General features: G+C 41.5%; 1 protein-coding gene across 4 annotated transcripts in view; it reads right to left on the bottom strand.

Moving 5' to 3' along the window:
- Positions 1-17,298, bottom strand: part of Pcnx1 (pecanex 1) — a 147,085-nt gene that overhangs the window by 71,806 nt on the left and 57,981 nt on the right. For 2 of the 4 annotated variants that reach the window (XM_059279794.1, XM_059279795.1), the window contains exons 6-7: positions 12,149-13,855; positions 2,807-2,939 (exon numbers count right to left, since the gene is read on the bottom strand). In XM_059279794.1, the coding sequence (XP_059135777.1) occupies positions 2,807-2,939; positions 12,149-13,855 (1,840 nt within the window). The remainder of the gene's footprint in view (positions 1-2,806; positions 2,940-12,148; positions 13,856-17,298) is intronic. The other 2 variants (XM_059279797.1, XM_059279798.1) reach the window with 1 other exon arrangement.

Here is a 17,298-nt window from a genome sequence, read left to right as displayed (position 1 = left end):
AAGAGTATGACTCCATTATTCCAAAGAATATACACGTTCCAGAGGAAAGAATGCCTGAGTATACAAAATGTAACAAAAATGATGAATTCAGCTGAACACACAATGACCCCCTGGATTTCTAATCATAGATTCTCAACCATGACTGTAACCTCATTTTATTACAGATCTTTTAATTTCCTATTTTCAATGAAGGTAAAGATACACTAAAGCTTTCAGTTCTTCACCAAAAGAAGGTGGTTTCCTTCTACTCCAGTCACTAAGGACTCAAAAACACGACATTTTGGATAATAAATATCAAACTCTTCACATTATTAAGAATTTTTAATATCTGTCTTTATTTTAGCTCTAGTCACTAAGAAGAATTAGCTAGGGCCTACCTACAAAGCTAACTTAATTTGAAAATTTTTTAAAATAATTCTTAAGGAGCTTATTCTAATAAGATTGTAGAAAGTGTGCAAACTCTCTTTGTGAGGAAGTTGCTGACTTAATCCTAATTCTTATACATATATATTTTAACACATTTCTTTTGGGGTGGTGAAGTTACTCACCAAAGTTTACAATAAAATCTCATAGTCTCTTTTCCTCAAGTTTTGTTTTCTTTGACCCTAGTTACCTACAGTCAACATCGATCTGAAAACATCAAATTGGAAAATCCAAAAATAAACAGTCATACTTTTTAATGCCTTTATATATTTTATGATCGCTCTACTTTGTTAACAGTAGTTATTGCTGACTTCTTGCTGGGCTGAATTTATAGACTACACTGTCCCATAAGAATGCGTCAACACAGGGAAAACCATACTACACATACAGGACTCTGTATGAGCCTTTCAGAACATTCCTGCCCTACCCCCATGGAGAAGGGGAACTATTACAGACTTTACTGGTATTTATATAGCAATTGTAGTCAAAGTATTGCCACATCTGTTCTACTAATGTTTGACAAAATATCTTCCCAAACTTTAAATAGCCATTCTATTCTATACTGAGTTAAAGGTAACATTATTAAGTAGCTTACACTGAAGAATAATAGCAACTTACTTCACCTGGAATTTTTCCAATTGCATAAGGTAATTTACTAAGTTGATATTTCTCTAACTCTTCACCCACAATAAGGCCCATCTATTTAGACACATGCAACATGTGTGTTAGAAATGCCCTGGAGTCTCCACAAAGCCTGCATGCTGACTACTAGAAGGGTCAAATGTAAGCCCCGTAGGAGTAAATTCCAAACCATGTTCTAAGTCGTGCTACATTGAAAATTCTAGAAAGAAACAGGAAGTAGTGTGTGACTGGCCTGAGTTCGAATGGTAACTCTCATATTCCACCAGGCAGAGAATGAAAGCCACCCTGTACACAAGCGAGACTCCGTCGGCATATACACGGGAAAGAATGAAAGAAATCCTTAAGACTGAAACAGGTTAAAAATGTTTGTGAAAGGAAACCATGGAGAAAGCAGGAAGGCAGAGGTCTACAGCGAGCATTATTCAAGGGGCAAAAGGAGGCTTGAACAAAGCAGAGCAGGAGTCGCTGCTGTCCAGGCTCCGCACATGGAGACTGTGCCCCATGTTCACCACAGGGAGGAGTCCTGCAGCAGGAGAGGAGGAGGACATGGAAGTGGAGGGCTCCGGACGTTTCTACAACAAATGTATCCTTAAATTGGTCACATTTCCACATTTACATTTTAAATATTGTCTATATATAAATATATGCTTCATGAAGTTGTGTATTATTTAAGGAATTAGAAAATTAAGATGAAACTCCTAGATATATATCCTGTAAAATTCAACAACAAAAGAAACCAAGTTTCAAATCTCAGGAGAAGAGAAAATGCATTTTAAAAACACAGAATTTTGCTATTCTGAAAACCAAGTTTGAAAGGGAAAGGAGAGGGTTTGTGTCTTCTGACCTACCAAGCATTCAAGAGAAGCTAATCCTCTCCCTTGTCAAGTTGGGAAGTTCGAGTTGGAAGGAGGCAGGAAAACTACTTCTACAATGGTGCTTCAGGCAGTGATGGAGCACACTGCATGATGGACGCACTGCTTAAGTGAACACACGGATCACGTATGTTCACTTTGTCCTTGTGAAATAAAGCACAAGTCTTTTGAAAAGATCCTCATATTTCTAAATCAAGACACGGACTCTTTAGATTCCTAAAAACTCAACAGGAGATTATCCCCAATATCATGAATGGATGTTCTCTTAGTGGTGAATATTGGAAAAATAACAATGTTTTTAATAAGCAATAGAGGTTGAGAAATTCAACATATATCTACATGTAAACATGTATATAGCTGACCATACTTTAAATAGTTCAGTTCTGTGTCCTTCACTAGGTTCAAATTTTACAGTATACATCAGATAAAAGCAATCTTTTAGTGACATGAAATAATCAAACTGACTTCAGAAGGTGAGGTCAGATTTCTGTTTCTCAATACGGTCACCACTTGTCCTTTAACTGTTCATGTTAAACACTGTCAAGATATTGCACTAATATAATTAAATTAGAGTCGGTAAAAGAATCAACCTAACTTAACAGCTATGTTTTCACTTCTGTAACTGTTAACGTGCTTTTGCAATTTAAAAACTGGGCGAAATCAGTCTGATAGCTTTGTTTACACAGTGCAACATAAGGCATGCATAATGCGGTCGGCTCATGGTCACATGCAGAAGAAACCTAAGAGCTGAAGATGTAGAGAAAGAGAGAAAAGCAGCAAGGCTCTTCAAGAGCTTGCTGGGTCGGAGAGAACAGTCAGGAGGTTCACCGCATGCATGCTGAACTTGGTGGGATTGTAAAGTACCATACCTTAGGGGTGATCCGATGAGCAAGGTAGGAGGGGTAGGGTTACTCCCTGCAGTGTGCCGGCGCCGCACTGCCTGGCGCCTAAATGTACTGCGTTCCCGGCGAAAAGCCACTGCCTCCTCGCTGGCCTGTGCTGCTGTATCAAGACAGACTCAGGTCAAACAGGAGCCTAGGTCAGAGACGAAAAGAGCAGCTGAGCCTGTCTCTCTGGACTTCCCACCCTCTCGGGAGAAGAAACACTTGGGTCTTCTGTCACATTAGGGGTTTACACAAAGCCCTTTCTCCAAGTTAGTGTTTTGAGAATAACACTTTGGATCTATTACCTGACCTCACCACCTTCTCTTCATCCTCAACCTTCCTCTTTTGAGTTCTCTGCCGCTTTAAATGTTACACACACACCCCCAAAGCCTCGTTATTTTAGGCACATCCCCTCCATTCTCCCATTAATTAAGTCAGCCTTGAAAAAGTTGTTCGTTTCCCTAACTGGAAGGAGTGCTTGTTTCTTTTCTTGTGGGACTAGTAAAAGCAGTACAAACACAGAGATGCTCCATGACTTTGATGGGGTTCCAGTCTGATCAACCATCATTACTTTAGAGCCCCAGGGGTCAGAAGTGCACTTGATAGACAGCACACTCAATTCAGCAGGGTACATTCCTACTGGGAGCGGTGACCTGTGGCTGCTATCACCGCCCAAGACTGACACAGTAGTCCACTGCCTATCATTCACCCAGGAAAAGATCAAATTAAAGTATGGTTTCTACCGAATAGTACCACCTTTGTATCACCGTGAAGGTAAAAAACTGTTGGATCATCCAACTTGAGACTATTCACTGTGGACGCCGAGGAATAGGGTAGTGGGCTGCGTCCCCCAACACCTCAGGCCATAATTCTGAAACTGACAGCAAGTTGGCAGAACCAGTTTGTCAAATATTTAAGGTACCATAAATATATCTTAAGTGGAAAGTGCTTGATCAAAACTTTATTTAGAAACTTTAAGGCCCCGGTCCTCGTCTCTTCAACATTAGGAAGCAGATATAAATAAAAACCAATCATGGAAGCTCACTTAAGCTGGGATCAATACAGAACAAGCTAAAACCAAGCAGACAATGATAAAATCATAACAATGGCCATGTAGAATGACACACATTTTGATAAAACCATACTAACTGACCAATCTGGGTTCCCACAGCAAACTGTAAAATGCTTTCCACAGGTGAACATGAAACGGCTGTTCTTTCCCCAGTAATCTAAGTGTTCTGGGAATCTTTTCATTTTGAGGAAGGATACTTTCATATTACATATGAGCAAAGAAAAAAGAAGTTTGTACAGAAACATTCTTTCCAAACATAAAAGGTCCTTTAAATGTGAATAGGCTGTTGTTTGTATGTGAAAACCATACATGTCCAATGAAAACTATGAAGCTGATTGAATCTGGTCATCGAGGACTGTAGATAATACAGTAGCCACTAACCAGCCAGGAGTGGCTATTCAAATTTCTATTAATGGAAACTAAAAGTTCAGCTGTTCATTCCTGAGCCATACCTGAACACCCAGTAGCAACATGGAGAGAATGCCTACCACTGCTAGACAACTCGGACAGAACTTTGCCATCATCACAGAAAGCAGACGTAGACAATCAAGGCTGCTGTTTCGCTGGCATGATCTGTAAAGCATGTTCTGACGGCTGACAACCACAACCTCAATGAAATGAAAATGCGCTATCATCATCATCAGAGAAACACACAAGCCAAGTGAGGGAAGACAGGACAAAGAGGTGAACAGATTGCACCTGTCACAGTTCTTAGACACCTGCACAGATAAGCCAGGGTACAGATACAATTACTAGCTGGTAACTCAATTCAAGAGCTACCTTGTGAACTCTTTACTGAAAATTCTGTTCTACAATTGAAATAAACTATATCCCATTTTTTACAAACCATTACTTACAACAAACTATTATGATCAATTTTACTGGTTGAATCAACTTCATTATGGAATCTTCAAACATTCTCTGTTCTGTTGCAAATAAACAGAAAATTAAACCCAGACATAATTTATGAGCTAACTCTTGGAAAGCAGCATTATGATCACTGACTACAAAAGACAGGAAAAGAGAAATGGTTTTCTTGATTAATCTGTTTCCACTGAAGACTCTTAGAGGTATTACTCTTACAGAAAAGCTAAGTCTCTAAGAAGGACAAGAAACAAACAAACAAACAAAAAAGTCTAAATACACACACAAAAAATCTACCAGTGTCCATTTTTAGTCAAAATATCTGTTGGCTGGGTTGGAAAGATGGTCCAGGAGTTAAGAACAATGGCTACTCTTCCAGAGGACCTGGGTTTGATTTCCAGAACCCACACAGTGACTCAGAACCATGTCTCCAGCTCCAGTTCCAGGAAATCTGATGCCCTCTTCTGGCCTCTGCAGACACCAGGCACATATCAGCACACATATGCAAGCAAAACACTCATACACATAAAATAATAACAAAAAAATCCTTTGGCTTTTTTATGCTTAAATGCAATTCATGGAAAAAATCCTAAAAAAAACAAAAACCTTTAAATAATTTTACACACTCATATTTTAATCTACAAAATAGTTCTATAGATTACTTATTTCCTTACTAGTCTTCTAATTATTTGTATATGTGTATGTTTGTGTTGGAATGTGCACATGGGTGTAGATATGCACAGAGGCCAGAAGATAGTGTCAGATCCCCTGGAGCCAGTACATGAGTGCTGAGAGACTGACTCTGGGCCTCAGAGTACTAGGTGTCTTAACCTCTCTGAGCCATCTCTCCAGCCCCTCCCTGAAAACATACCAAGATGAAAGACTAGGACATCCACTGAACGATACATCTGAGTTATGCTTACAACATATTATGACCCTCAGTAATGGGTTTCACAAATTCCTATTGTTATGGGAATTTTCAGAATGTTCATGAGGACAACTGCCCTAACAGTAGCCAGGATCACACATTCAAAACGACATGCTTTAATTTATAGTCATATAAGACTAAGCCAAGCCCTCTGAGGAATGTGCTTCTTATACAGAATATCTATATTTGAAACTGAGTCCTAGATGGTAGTTGTACAGGAGCCAAAAGGAGAAAAGGGTATCTTTAAAGCTTAAGTAGATTCTTCTAACACAGTTACATAGGATTTACTCATACTTAAGGAAAACTAAAGATAACTGTAGTAAACTGTGTGCATGTGCATGTACACGCATGGTGTGTATACCTGTGTGTGTGTGTGTGTGTGTGTGTGTGTGTGTGTGTGTGTGTGTGTAACTATGGGTGGGTGCACTGCCCAAGCATGCATGCCTAGAGGCAAGATGTCCACAAAACAAGAGTCCAATGCTGAGTATCTTCCTCCACCTTGCTTTTTGAGACAAGATCTTTTACTTAACCTGAGCTTACCGACTTGGCTAGACTAGCTGGCCAGAAACCCCCCAGACTCACCCGTCTCCACATTCGATGCACGAATGTACTCGGGTACATATGCACACCACAGCATTCTTTCAGCTTTTACACGGGCACTCACGACCTGACTTAGGTTCTTGTGTTTGCACAGATAGTCCTTTATCTAACAAGCCATCTCCCAGCCTTTTTTTTTGAATCATTTAAAATTACAAGAGAAAGAACATTATAAAAATAACTGGAGGAGTCCTCTGAGGAATCAAATCCCAGGCCTCGGAAAGAAAGTCTCTTCTTCCTCCTCCTCCTCTTTTTTTTTTTTTTTTAAATTAGGACACCGGAAGGGAGGGGAAAAATGCTACAAAATCTCTTAAAGTTTGAACTTTAGCCTTGCATAAAACTCAGTATCTTCTAGAAAATAAACAAGTTAACTGTTCAAATCTTAAGTCTATCCAATGTAAATAGTGAAAAAATAAACACTCTGGGCAGAACTAATTTGCATGCATACATAGGTAAGAAGGAAAACTCAGAAGCATTCCAGTGATTCAAAAATTATGAATAAAAAAATACAAAAATTAAGCATATATTTTTAAGTTAAATATGCTTTTATCACAAGTCTTGACTTTCTAATGATTTCCTTATTTGCAGTAAAATATCATCAGAAGACACAGACAATTCAGCTTTTATTTCTCAGTTTTGTGTTCTCATGTTCTCGTTCTCTCTCTCTCTCTCTCTCTCTCTCTCTCTCTCTCTCTCTCTCTCTCTCTCTCTCTCTCTCTCTCTTTTCTGAGACACATCTCAGGTAGCCCAGGCTGACCTCAAACTCCTATTCCTCCTGTCTGCACCTCAAGAGTGCCTGGGCTTTATTTTTTTTATAATGATACAGTCTCTCGATCAAGTTTATGCTTAAATGCAATTCATGGAAAACAGACCAATATGCTGGACATTTGGAGATCCATGGGCTGGTCTATTCCTGACCATTACAAAGAAATGTAAAATCAAACCTTAGGGTTATTTCTAATTTATCTCAGAGAGTTACAGAAAATCTACACATTTGATATGGAACTGTTTGGTACAGCAATTTATGTTTATATGAATGTACTAAAACATTACCAGCTGGCTTTATGAATGACAACAAGAAAAGTATCCAAAGCTGTATATATTAAATAGAAGATGAGAGAGAGAGAGAGAGAGAGAGAGAGAGAGAGAGAGAGAAGGCAAAAGCTACCCCCAAAAAATGTAGTACCAGTGCTTTGGTTTACACAACGAATCTAGAATTAACAGAGCACTTTCATCCCCTAAGCCCATTGGCATCTACAGTTAACCAGGACAGGCCTAGATAGTTACAATTCCTCTTTTAGGGTTGGGGAAACTGAGGCAGACTGAATGGCTTGGCTAGCATATTCCATCAGTAATTGGGGTGAAGGGAGAAGGATGGAATCACTGGCTTACTCATTTAGAATTCCGCTGCTGTTAGAGAAAGAACCGTGTGTTCCTCCCTGGCAAATCTGGCACAGAACTGTATTTGAGAATTGTATACATAAACACCGATTTCAGGGGCAAGGGACGCAGCCTACAGAACAGTGACGTAGACGATGTCTTTACAACAGTTTTCTCAGGGCTGGAGAGATGGCTCAGTGCTTTAGATACCCCTACACGGTGGCTCACAACCATTAATAAGTCAAGTTCCAGGGGATCTAGGGTCTTCTTCTGACCTCTGAAGGCAACAGGCACACACTTGCTACCCATGCATTTGTGTAAACAAATCATTCATACACATAAAATACAGGACACTAAAAAATTATTTTAAAATACATTTCTCAGGGAGTAGGAGAGACGGCTCAGCAGCTGAGAGCACTGGCTGCTCTTGTGGAGAACCATGTTCAATTCCCAGGACTCACAGGATGGCTCACAATCTGTGACTCCAGTTCCAAGGATCCAGTGCCCTCTTCTGACCTCTGTGGGCACTGTACCACGTGGTACACATACACAGTAAATCACTCAGACACATAAAACAATAAAATAAATAAATCACCGGGTGGTGGTAGCATACACCGTTAGTCCCAGCATTCACTCGGGAGGCAGAGGCAGGGGGATCTCTGTGAGTTTGAGGCCAGCCTGGTCTACAGAGCAAGTTCTAGGACAGCCAGGGCTACACAGTGAAACCCTGTATTGAAAAAAAAAATCTAAAAAAAAAAAAAAACCCAGAAATGTAGAATACGGCATAAATCATAAAACACATTCAAACCCCTCTATGTCAGCTATTCTTTATAACCTGACAACTGATATAGAACACATATTATAAGTATAATATTATCATATAGGAAATAAATTTAGGGGCCCAAGAGAAGGCCATCTTCATTTGACATAGGACAAGTTAGAAAACGGGACATTTTTCTAATATATATATACACACACACACACACACACACACACACACACACACACACACATGTATCTGTATTTTTCATTCTTAAAGTATTTTTAGTCATAAATTAGAGACATGCCTTACAAGAAAAATTAAGTAGAAAGAAAAGGTCAATAAAAATATCTTAGTTTGAACTCAAAAATTTTCACCTAAGCAATTGCAGACAATCATTAGTAAAATTTGGCTTTGAGCAAAGTACTCAATTAAGGGTAAGAGGTCCTAACAGAACCACGGGATCATGCTGGTGATCCAGCACCATGGTAGAGTGTTTGCCTGGCACACACAATGCCATGGATAACAGCAAGCAAACCACTGTTACATAAAGTAAGTTATACAGCATGTCACTGCCAAAAGGCAGAACCTACATTAATAGATTAGCTACTAAAAACGTTTTTAGTATTAAGTGTGAACTGGGGAATTCAGATATCATTTGTATTTTCACTATTACACAGTTTCACACAAGTAGAACATCTCTAATTTATTTCACTATGTAATTACTTCCTTGTATTTACCTATATATCACTGAACCAGCAGAGTTAAACAGGACAGGACCCATTTCTGTAGCACAGCAAACTGGCCTGCTTTCCAATAACAGCAGTACTATTAAACCTTTACCACATGCTAGGCACTTTCTAAGCATCTTATGTATGAACTCCCTTCATCTTTCACTACGAACAGGTATCTTGTCCTCAGATGACAGTGCGGAGGGAGGCCTGAAGAAGGTAAATAGGTCTCTGAGGGCAACGAGTACAGTGGAGCCCATATACTAACAGGCATGTGAGTCCTAGGTACATCACCTCTATTCTAGGGAATTTTATTTTAATATTCCAAGTACATTTCCTAAATTCTATCCCTCCATCCGCCCCACTAAGAAAGTGTTTAAAGAAGTCATCAATACCTCCACATCTATTGGGATTAAAATTTACTCATGGTTTTTTTTTTTTAAATATTTATTTATTTATTATGTATACAGTATTCTGCCTGCATATGTCCTTGCAGGCCAGAAGAGGGCACCAGATCTCATTACAAGTGGTTGTGAGCCACCATGTGGTTGCTGGGAATTGAACTCAGGACCTCTGGAAGAGCAGTCTTAACCACTGAGCCATCTCTCTAGCCCTTACTCATGGTTTTATTTCCAGGCAAGGAGAGAAAGACAGAGAGAGAAACAGAGAGGGAGAGAGTTAGCAATGTGTGCTGTTGTGTCTCAGGAGTACAGTGTACACGCAGAACGGACAACTCACACACATCACTCCTACACCACCAGAAGACGACACATCACCACACACTGAAATCTGTGGATTTTGAATGGGAACGTTTAAATTCCTTTTTGCTACTTCCAGTTTTCTGGAAGTTCAACTAAACCACAGAAAACCTGGTATTTATGTGGAATGAAAACATTACACCTGAATCTCCAATATAATTAAGTCATTTTGTTTTGTTCCGATTTTTATTCTAAGCACGATGAAAACAACAAACAAACCCTAGCAGTACCTTCCTTTGACAAAAAGTATCTTCAACCTCCCACATACTAGTGAATTTCCTCAACTAAAGTTGACATTTCAAAAAATTTAGTTCATTGCTTTATTATTAACATTTAATGGAGATTTTAAAGATACAAACAAAAAAATCTGGAATCTAGAAATATGAAGACTTAAGTGGTCATAGAACTGTATGAAGAAAAAAAAAAAAAACACTTCCCATGTAACTCTGCAAAACCACCAAACAAGAGAAAACAGAAAAGGAAAACCCACACTCACCGCGGAAAGGAAAGGACAGCAAATACACAAAGACACAGACTAACCACAGCACACCTCACACATATTCTAGACATTTACATTCTGGCAATTCCATTTATTTCAGCAATATTTAGAACACACCACAGCATGTTCACTCTCCAAATGTATTTGATAACTTAAAGAATTAAGCTATCTTTTAACACCTAATGGATCCCTTGACGCCGTCAACAGACACACATGGTAAGGTTTCTCTGAGAAGCCTCTATAGTTTTCCGGATGTTATAAAATACAGAATAACACCCACGTCAAAAACTCCAAGACATTTACACAGCAACCAAGTGTAACAACCACTTCAGACACAATCATCTCTAATTTATAGGTTAGAAGACTATTTTGAGAGTTCCTTAGCACTGGAAATAATTTCTTTACACTCCCATTCTAAGTTAACTTTTGTTAGAACCTAAGCAGAAACAAAGAAAAATAAAGACACACGAGAATATCTCCACAATCTGACCTTTCCACTACTCTAGATGAATGTAGAATTCTTCTGAGACAGTGCAGACATGTTTGAAAACGTGTCTGAACAGAGCATCAACCTGCATTGCTAAGTAGAGTCTGATCGCTACTACAGGAAACGCCTTCGACCTTTCAAGACACACGTGTGCTGACAAAGGAAGCCTCATTCTCACTCCACCCAGAGAGACTGCATCATCAGCCACAGCCAACAGTCTGCTCCGGGAGGAGGAAACTGTGAAGACCACCACCTCTGAAGAAAGGGCAATGCACACTGATATAACATGGCATCACCTATCCAACTTTGTACAATTCCCCCAGATCCTGAAATGACTTAAGTTATTACTTTACCCAAACACCATCCCCATCATAGGGAATACCACGCATCTATTAGTGGAGTGAAAATGCTAATACAGCAGGATGTGATGATGCACTTTTCTAATCCCTGCACTCAGGAGGCAGAGGCTGACAGAACTCTGTTTGTTTGAGGCCAGTCTGGTCTACAGAGTGAGTTTCAGGCTAGCCAGGGCTACACATTGAGATCCTGTCTCAAAAATTAAAATATAAATAATCACATAATAAAATAAAATGCTAATTAATATAAATTATAAACTCCAACTTAATTAAGTAGAGTGTGAAATTGTAGGGAAAATGTCTTTTTCTTAGTATCTGAAGCTTGAATTGAGAAAAGCACAGAAACAGAAAAATAGTTGGGTATCAAAGTACAACCCCAGAGCTACAGTAGTATTTGGAAGAATCAATCTTTTTTTTTCTTTGGTTTTTCCGAGACAGGGTTTCTCTGTGTAGTTTTGGTGTTTGTCCTGGATCTCGCTCTGTAGACCAGGCTGGCCTCGAACTCACAGAGATCCGCCTGGCTCTGCCCCCCGAGTGCTGGGATTAAAGGCGTGTGACAGGCTGAGCACCTGCTTCTGGAAGCTCAGCAGCACACTGTGGAAGACACGGCTGTAAGTGGTTTGTCACCCTGTTTAGCTGCAAAACTGTTGCTGTTGTACAGAGAGAACTAGTCGGGTTATTACTGGCCAAACCAGCTTAGAAAAGAGAGGCAGTCGGGAATCAACTGACGAGTCCCCTAGGAGAACTGGACGTCGCAGACCACCATATCCTCACTGAAGGAAGCCTGTTTTCCTAACACAGGGAAATCATGCTTTCTTAAGATTCTATGAGACTATCCTGAGCAAAGTGTCAATCTGCAGGGACACTTGGGGAGATCCTGTAGCTGCTCACTTACCTCCAGGGGCTGCATCTTGCTCTTGCCCTTCAGGAAATGCAGCCTGGCTTGGCAAACTGTTCCTAGACCGAGTGACTGTCTCTAGCTGGGAAGCCCGGCCCAGTAAAGAGAGCTCATCTAGCACCTCTCCCTCTTTGGCCTCGAGATCTGACTTTGACGTGGTTAAGGGCTTTCTACTCTCGGGTGCCAGCAGCCTGCTGGCGTCATTCAAACAGGCCACAGTGCCACTATCCAAGCTCAGCACCCGAGCCCGCGTCTTGGCACTGCTGGTGCTGGAAGTCCTTCGGGTGGCCCTCTTTTTGGCGGTGCCCTCAGGGCCTGGATGAGCTCTGTGTGTGTGGTCTGAGTCTGTGCCCCGGTCCTTGTGGCCATGCTTGGTCCTGAGGGCACTGTATTTGCCCTCTGGAGACTGGCACGAATGAGAGGTGGCACTGGAAGAGCTATCGCTGCTGAACTGGTGAGCAGAGTGAACACTCGGTGCTCTGCTCAGGTCACTTTGATCACTAGAGTCCTCGTCATGACAAAACACAGCACTGTGAGGCTTGCTTCCAGAGACTCCTCGAAAGGAAACGTAGTCCCTGTGGCGGCTGGAGTCGAAACTGCTGGCCCGTTTCTTTCCTGTGCGTCTTCTGCCCGGCTTGTGGGCAGAGGCCGTCCGGTGGATTACGCTGGAGGATTTGGGTCTGACATCGCCTTCCTTCTGCTTCTCACCACTGTCTTTACAAACTCTGGAGTCTGTGGAAATGCTGGGCTTCTCACTCTGCTCCTCTTTGCTCTCTGCACTTGGCTCAGATGGCCTGTCCCCGGGGCCCGTAAACTCATTTGCATGGGGGTTTTTATTGGCATCTTCTGAGGCAGAGCTGCTAGGAGCAACCTGGTCAGGTCCCTCTCCGGACGCCTGAGCATCCGGGTCCTCAGGAGGCCCACCAGATGTCCTCCCCTCTGGGGCAATCTTGTCACTGCTAGTCCTGTGGTCCCCTGCACCATGGCTCCTCTCTTCTGCTGAGTCAGCACAGCACTTCTTCCTGGCACTCCTCTTTCCCACTCTAGGAGACTCCTCGTGCTCAGACAAGATGCTCTCAATGTGAGTGGAGCTGGTCTGCTCACTTTTGTAGCTGCTCAGAGTACTGTTGGTGTCCCGGTCTGTCCCACTGCAGTAGCTCTCAGTGGACCCACTGCTCCGTGTGCTCAGGCTCCTCAGGCTGTCCACGCTTTTGTCGGCATTCAGCGCTCTGCTCTTCCCACACTTTGTGGGTGGTTGAGAATTACTTTTTCTCAAGTCACCAGCAGGCTGAAATTCTGCAGGTGGACAAGACTTTTCCACTAAGGACTCTCTGGACCCTGAGTGGGGCTTAGAGGAGTCTAACTCACTGACTGGGTCTAACCCCCGTCTCTGCTGGTAAAGAGGAAAGTCATTCAGTGAGGCATCAGGAAAAGCCACGGCAGAGCTGGAAGTCCGTGGCACCCCTCGTGGCCGGTGCTCTTTCCTGTAAGAGTGTGAATGTAAAGGTACAAGAGAAGCGACTTCTGTGTCACAGGCACTGGACAGTGACTGATCGACATGGTGGTGCTGGCTATGACTTGGCAGGCTCACTTTGTCGCTGAAGTCCCTTGGTAAGTCCTGTCCACAAGAGGACAAGGAAGGCTGAATAGAGATGAAGGAGTCATTGGAGACCAGGCGGAAGAGCTTGCGATCAGCTGCCAAATCTGTTTCAAACACATTTGAAAATGTTAAAACAGATGCATGACCAGCTCCTCTACTGTTTAACAAGGAAAGAACTCACAGCATACAGTAAATCAAGTGTGAGCAGTTCTCAAGCAGCTCACTGACGAGTGGCCCGGCCAGTCATCCAAAGAGCTGGTTTGTTTGAAAACTGCACAAAGAAACCATTCTAACTGATGGAATGAACTAAACTTTCACATCTTTTGAGTTCTTCAAACAGTTTCAGAAAAAGTTCCATTGTGTCTGTCTGTATGTCTCCTCTCTCTCTCTCTCTCTCTCTCTCTCTCTCTCTCTCTCTCTCTGTGTGTGTGTGTGTGTGTGTGTGTGTGTGTGTGTGTGTGTGTGTGTGTTCCTCCTCTCTCCCTTTTGGAACAGGGTCTCACTATTTAACCCAGGCTAGCCTTGAACTGCAGCTCTTCCTGTCTCAGAACCCTGAGTCTGCAACTTCAGGTGTGGGCCACCACAATCTACTGCAAGCTCTATTTCTAACTTACAAATAGGTAGCTTTGAGTTACCACCCTGAGCCTGTGTTTCTTCATCTAAAAGATGTGTTATCAACCTCATAAGTAGCAGGCAGGAAATACTGAAAAAAAATAAAATAAAATTATATATATATATATATATATATATATAGAGAGAGAGAGAGAGAGAGAGAGAGAGAGATACATATATATATAAATTAATAATAACTATCATTATTGTACTTTAGGAAAAGACTTTAATTCTTTTGAAAAACTAATAGTAATATTTTACAAATAAACAAATACCTAAAATGGATCTCCAAAATCACTTAGTGGGCAAAGTACTTGCTGCACAAGCCTGGCCACCTCAGCATGATGCCAGGAGCCCATGTAAAGATGGAAAAAGAGCCTAATGCCACACGGTTGTCCCCTGACCTCTACATGCAAACCACACGCATGTCTACACTACCCAAACACACACACAAATAATACATAGATTTAAGAAAAATATTAAAACTTCGAGTAGGAAGAAACAAACAACAACAAAATCATCAAAGTGTTGATCAATGCTCCAACAAGACACCACATAATGGTGCAAGGTGTCTCACAGCTTGTGACAGTCACAAACTGACAGGCTCACAGCCTCCCTTCTGAGGAGCTGTGACACTTGGTGATCTGTCGGGGAGGAAGAGTCAGTTTAGGTGGGGCCCTAGGAGGGTACTCCATTGACTGGACCCACACCCGTGACTACAGGGGCAGCACAAATTGTGTGGGAATATGTACACATTAAATGAAGACACAGAGTTGGGATGAGGTAGTAGGGGGCAGGGAATGGATCTGGAAAGAGTTGAGGGATGAAAGTGATCAAAATACATTGTATGGATATATGAAATTCTCAAAGAATAAAAATATAATTAAAAAAACCAAAATCATGTACAGTACGTTCTATGTTCTCAATGAGAACATGTTATCAATAACAAATAATAATAATTATAGACTAAAACCCTGCATTTTCTTTCATCACTACGAGACAATTATAAGATGCCTCATGAAAAAATACATCTTGCTCTGTATTATAAGAGCACTCCTTAGTCTCCATTTAAGGTAGGAGCTACTGACTTAAATTGTCACATATACATCATAAATACAATTGTGCATATAAAAAAGTCCATCTACCCATGCAAAAGCTGATTTTTAAAACATGCATTTTGACAGAAAAGGATGCCTGAACCTGCTGTTAGCTTCATAAAAATAAGATTATTTATTTGTGTGTAGTGACACATGCCTATAATCTAAGTACTTAGGAGATTGAGGCATCAGGATCACGAGTTTGAGGCCAGCCTGGGCCATAAATACAAAAATAACAACAAAAAAAATTGTTCTTTAATTATTGTAACTATGTAAGCAAACTGTAGTCAGAGTCTGTTCACTTCAATCTCGATGATAAAAGTCAACAGTCTCACCCAAGATTAAAGTAAGAATGAAGTCAATACACACATTGACATACTTTAAAAGAATCTAAATCTGGACCAGCAATGTGGCTTACTGGGAAAAGGCTTGCCTGAATCGACCTCCAGAACCTACGTAAAAGTGGAAGGAGAGAAGTGAAGTGACTCTACTCCACTAAGGTGTCCTCTGACCTCCATATGTGCTCTATGTCATGAGTGCGCCACATGGCCAGTAAAAACCAGGGCACAAAGTTACATACCAAAAAAGTGAAGAGAACGTTCTCCAGGGCAAAAGCATGAATTACTTTACTCCTCATACTGAACTGTTTTCCGAAGTCAACACCTACCACACTTATAAACAAAACCCATGCTTCGGCCTTCTCTCTTGGGCCGTCTCTATCCATGACACAAATATGCTATTCTTTCTCTTAAGCTATATACTCCCTCCCTTACCTTTCCCTTCTCTTGCTAGTTAATATCTTAGTTCTCTCGTCCTTTGCAAGAATTTATTGAAAGAGTCATTTGTACTCAGAGTGGTTTATTTTTCGCCTCTAATTCTCTTCAACAGTTCTTTGGGGACTTTTGTTTTCTGTTTTGTGGGCTGGAGACTAGACCAATGGCCTTACCACATGCACATGCCAGGTGAGCACTCTACCACCAAGACTCATCTCCAGTTTCAACAGGTTCTAAGGCTACTCCATGGACATTCCTTGTCAAGGTAAGCAGTACCTTCATTGTTACTAATGGCCGAGTCCCACCCTCAAATCCCTCAATTCAGCAGAAGAACTGGCAGAGAGCAAGCCTTTCCCCCATGCTGGCATCCAGCAGCTCGGAGGCCTTCGGCTCACCAGCTGTTTCTATTTAGTCTGAATGTCTTAAGTCCACTGGCTCAGGTCAGAGCCCTGAGATTTTTCAGTTTCCTGTCTTCACCTCCTCTTCGGAGACCTCCTCCAGTTTCCTGACACCAGGACAAACATTCAGAAACATCTGGGACGCTCTCCTGTCAGGCCTGAATGTGATGGGGATGAGCTAGAATTTTCATCTTCAACATGGAAGACATGAGTGAGACGAGGCAGGGAAATTGGCAACAACTCCTCCTTGGAAGTGAAGGATCGGGGTGCACTCCACATTCCTGGTTCTCTAGTAATCTGGAATCTTAGGACAAAAGGAGTATCAGCTCATCAACCAAATGCTGACCAACTAAGCCACTGAGGCCAACCCCGCCCTAAATAGCATTTCAGCAGTTTACACAATTGCCACTAGGTGGCGACAAACCTCAGCCGGGACCATGTAACCCTAAATCACCTAACCTTGCAAAAGCACCCTGTTAGGTAGTGTTAGTTGACCAGCTTCCGAAGCCTCCAGCTCAGCGTGCTTTTGTGCTGTTTTCACTTTGCCTTTTTTTATTGTTGTTTTGGTGTTTTTGAGAAAGGGTCTCACTCTATAGTGGAGGCTGGCTTGGAACTCACTCTGCTGTCCCAGGTTAGCCTTGATTTCAAGGCAATTCTCCTGTCTCAT

Source organism: Peromyscus eremicus, chromosome 14 (genome assembly GCF_949786415.1).
Source record: "Peromyscus eremicus chromosome 14, PerEre_H2_v1, whole genome shotgun sequence".
Classification (NCBI taxonomy): domain Eukaryota; kingdom Metazoa; phylum Chordata; class Mammalia; order Rodentia; family Cricetidae; genus Peromyscus; species Peromyscus eremicus.
Note: the sequence above shows the minus strand (reverse complement) of the source record. Positions and strands in the feature narration are given on the sequence as shown.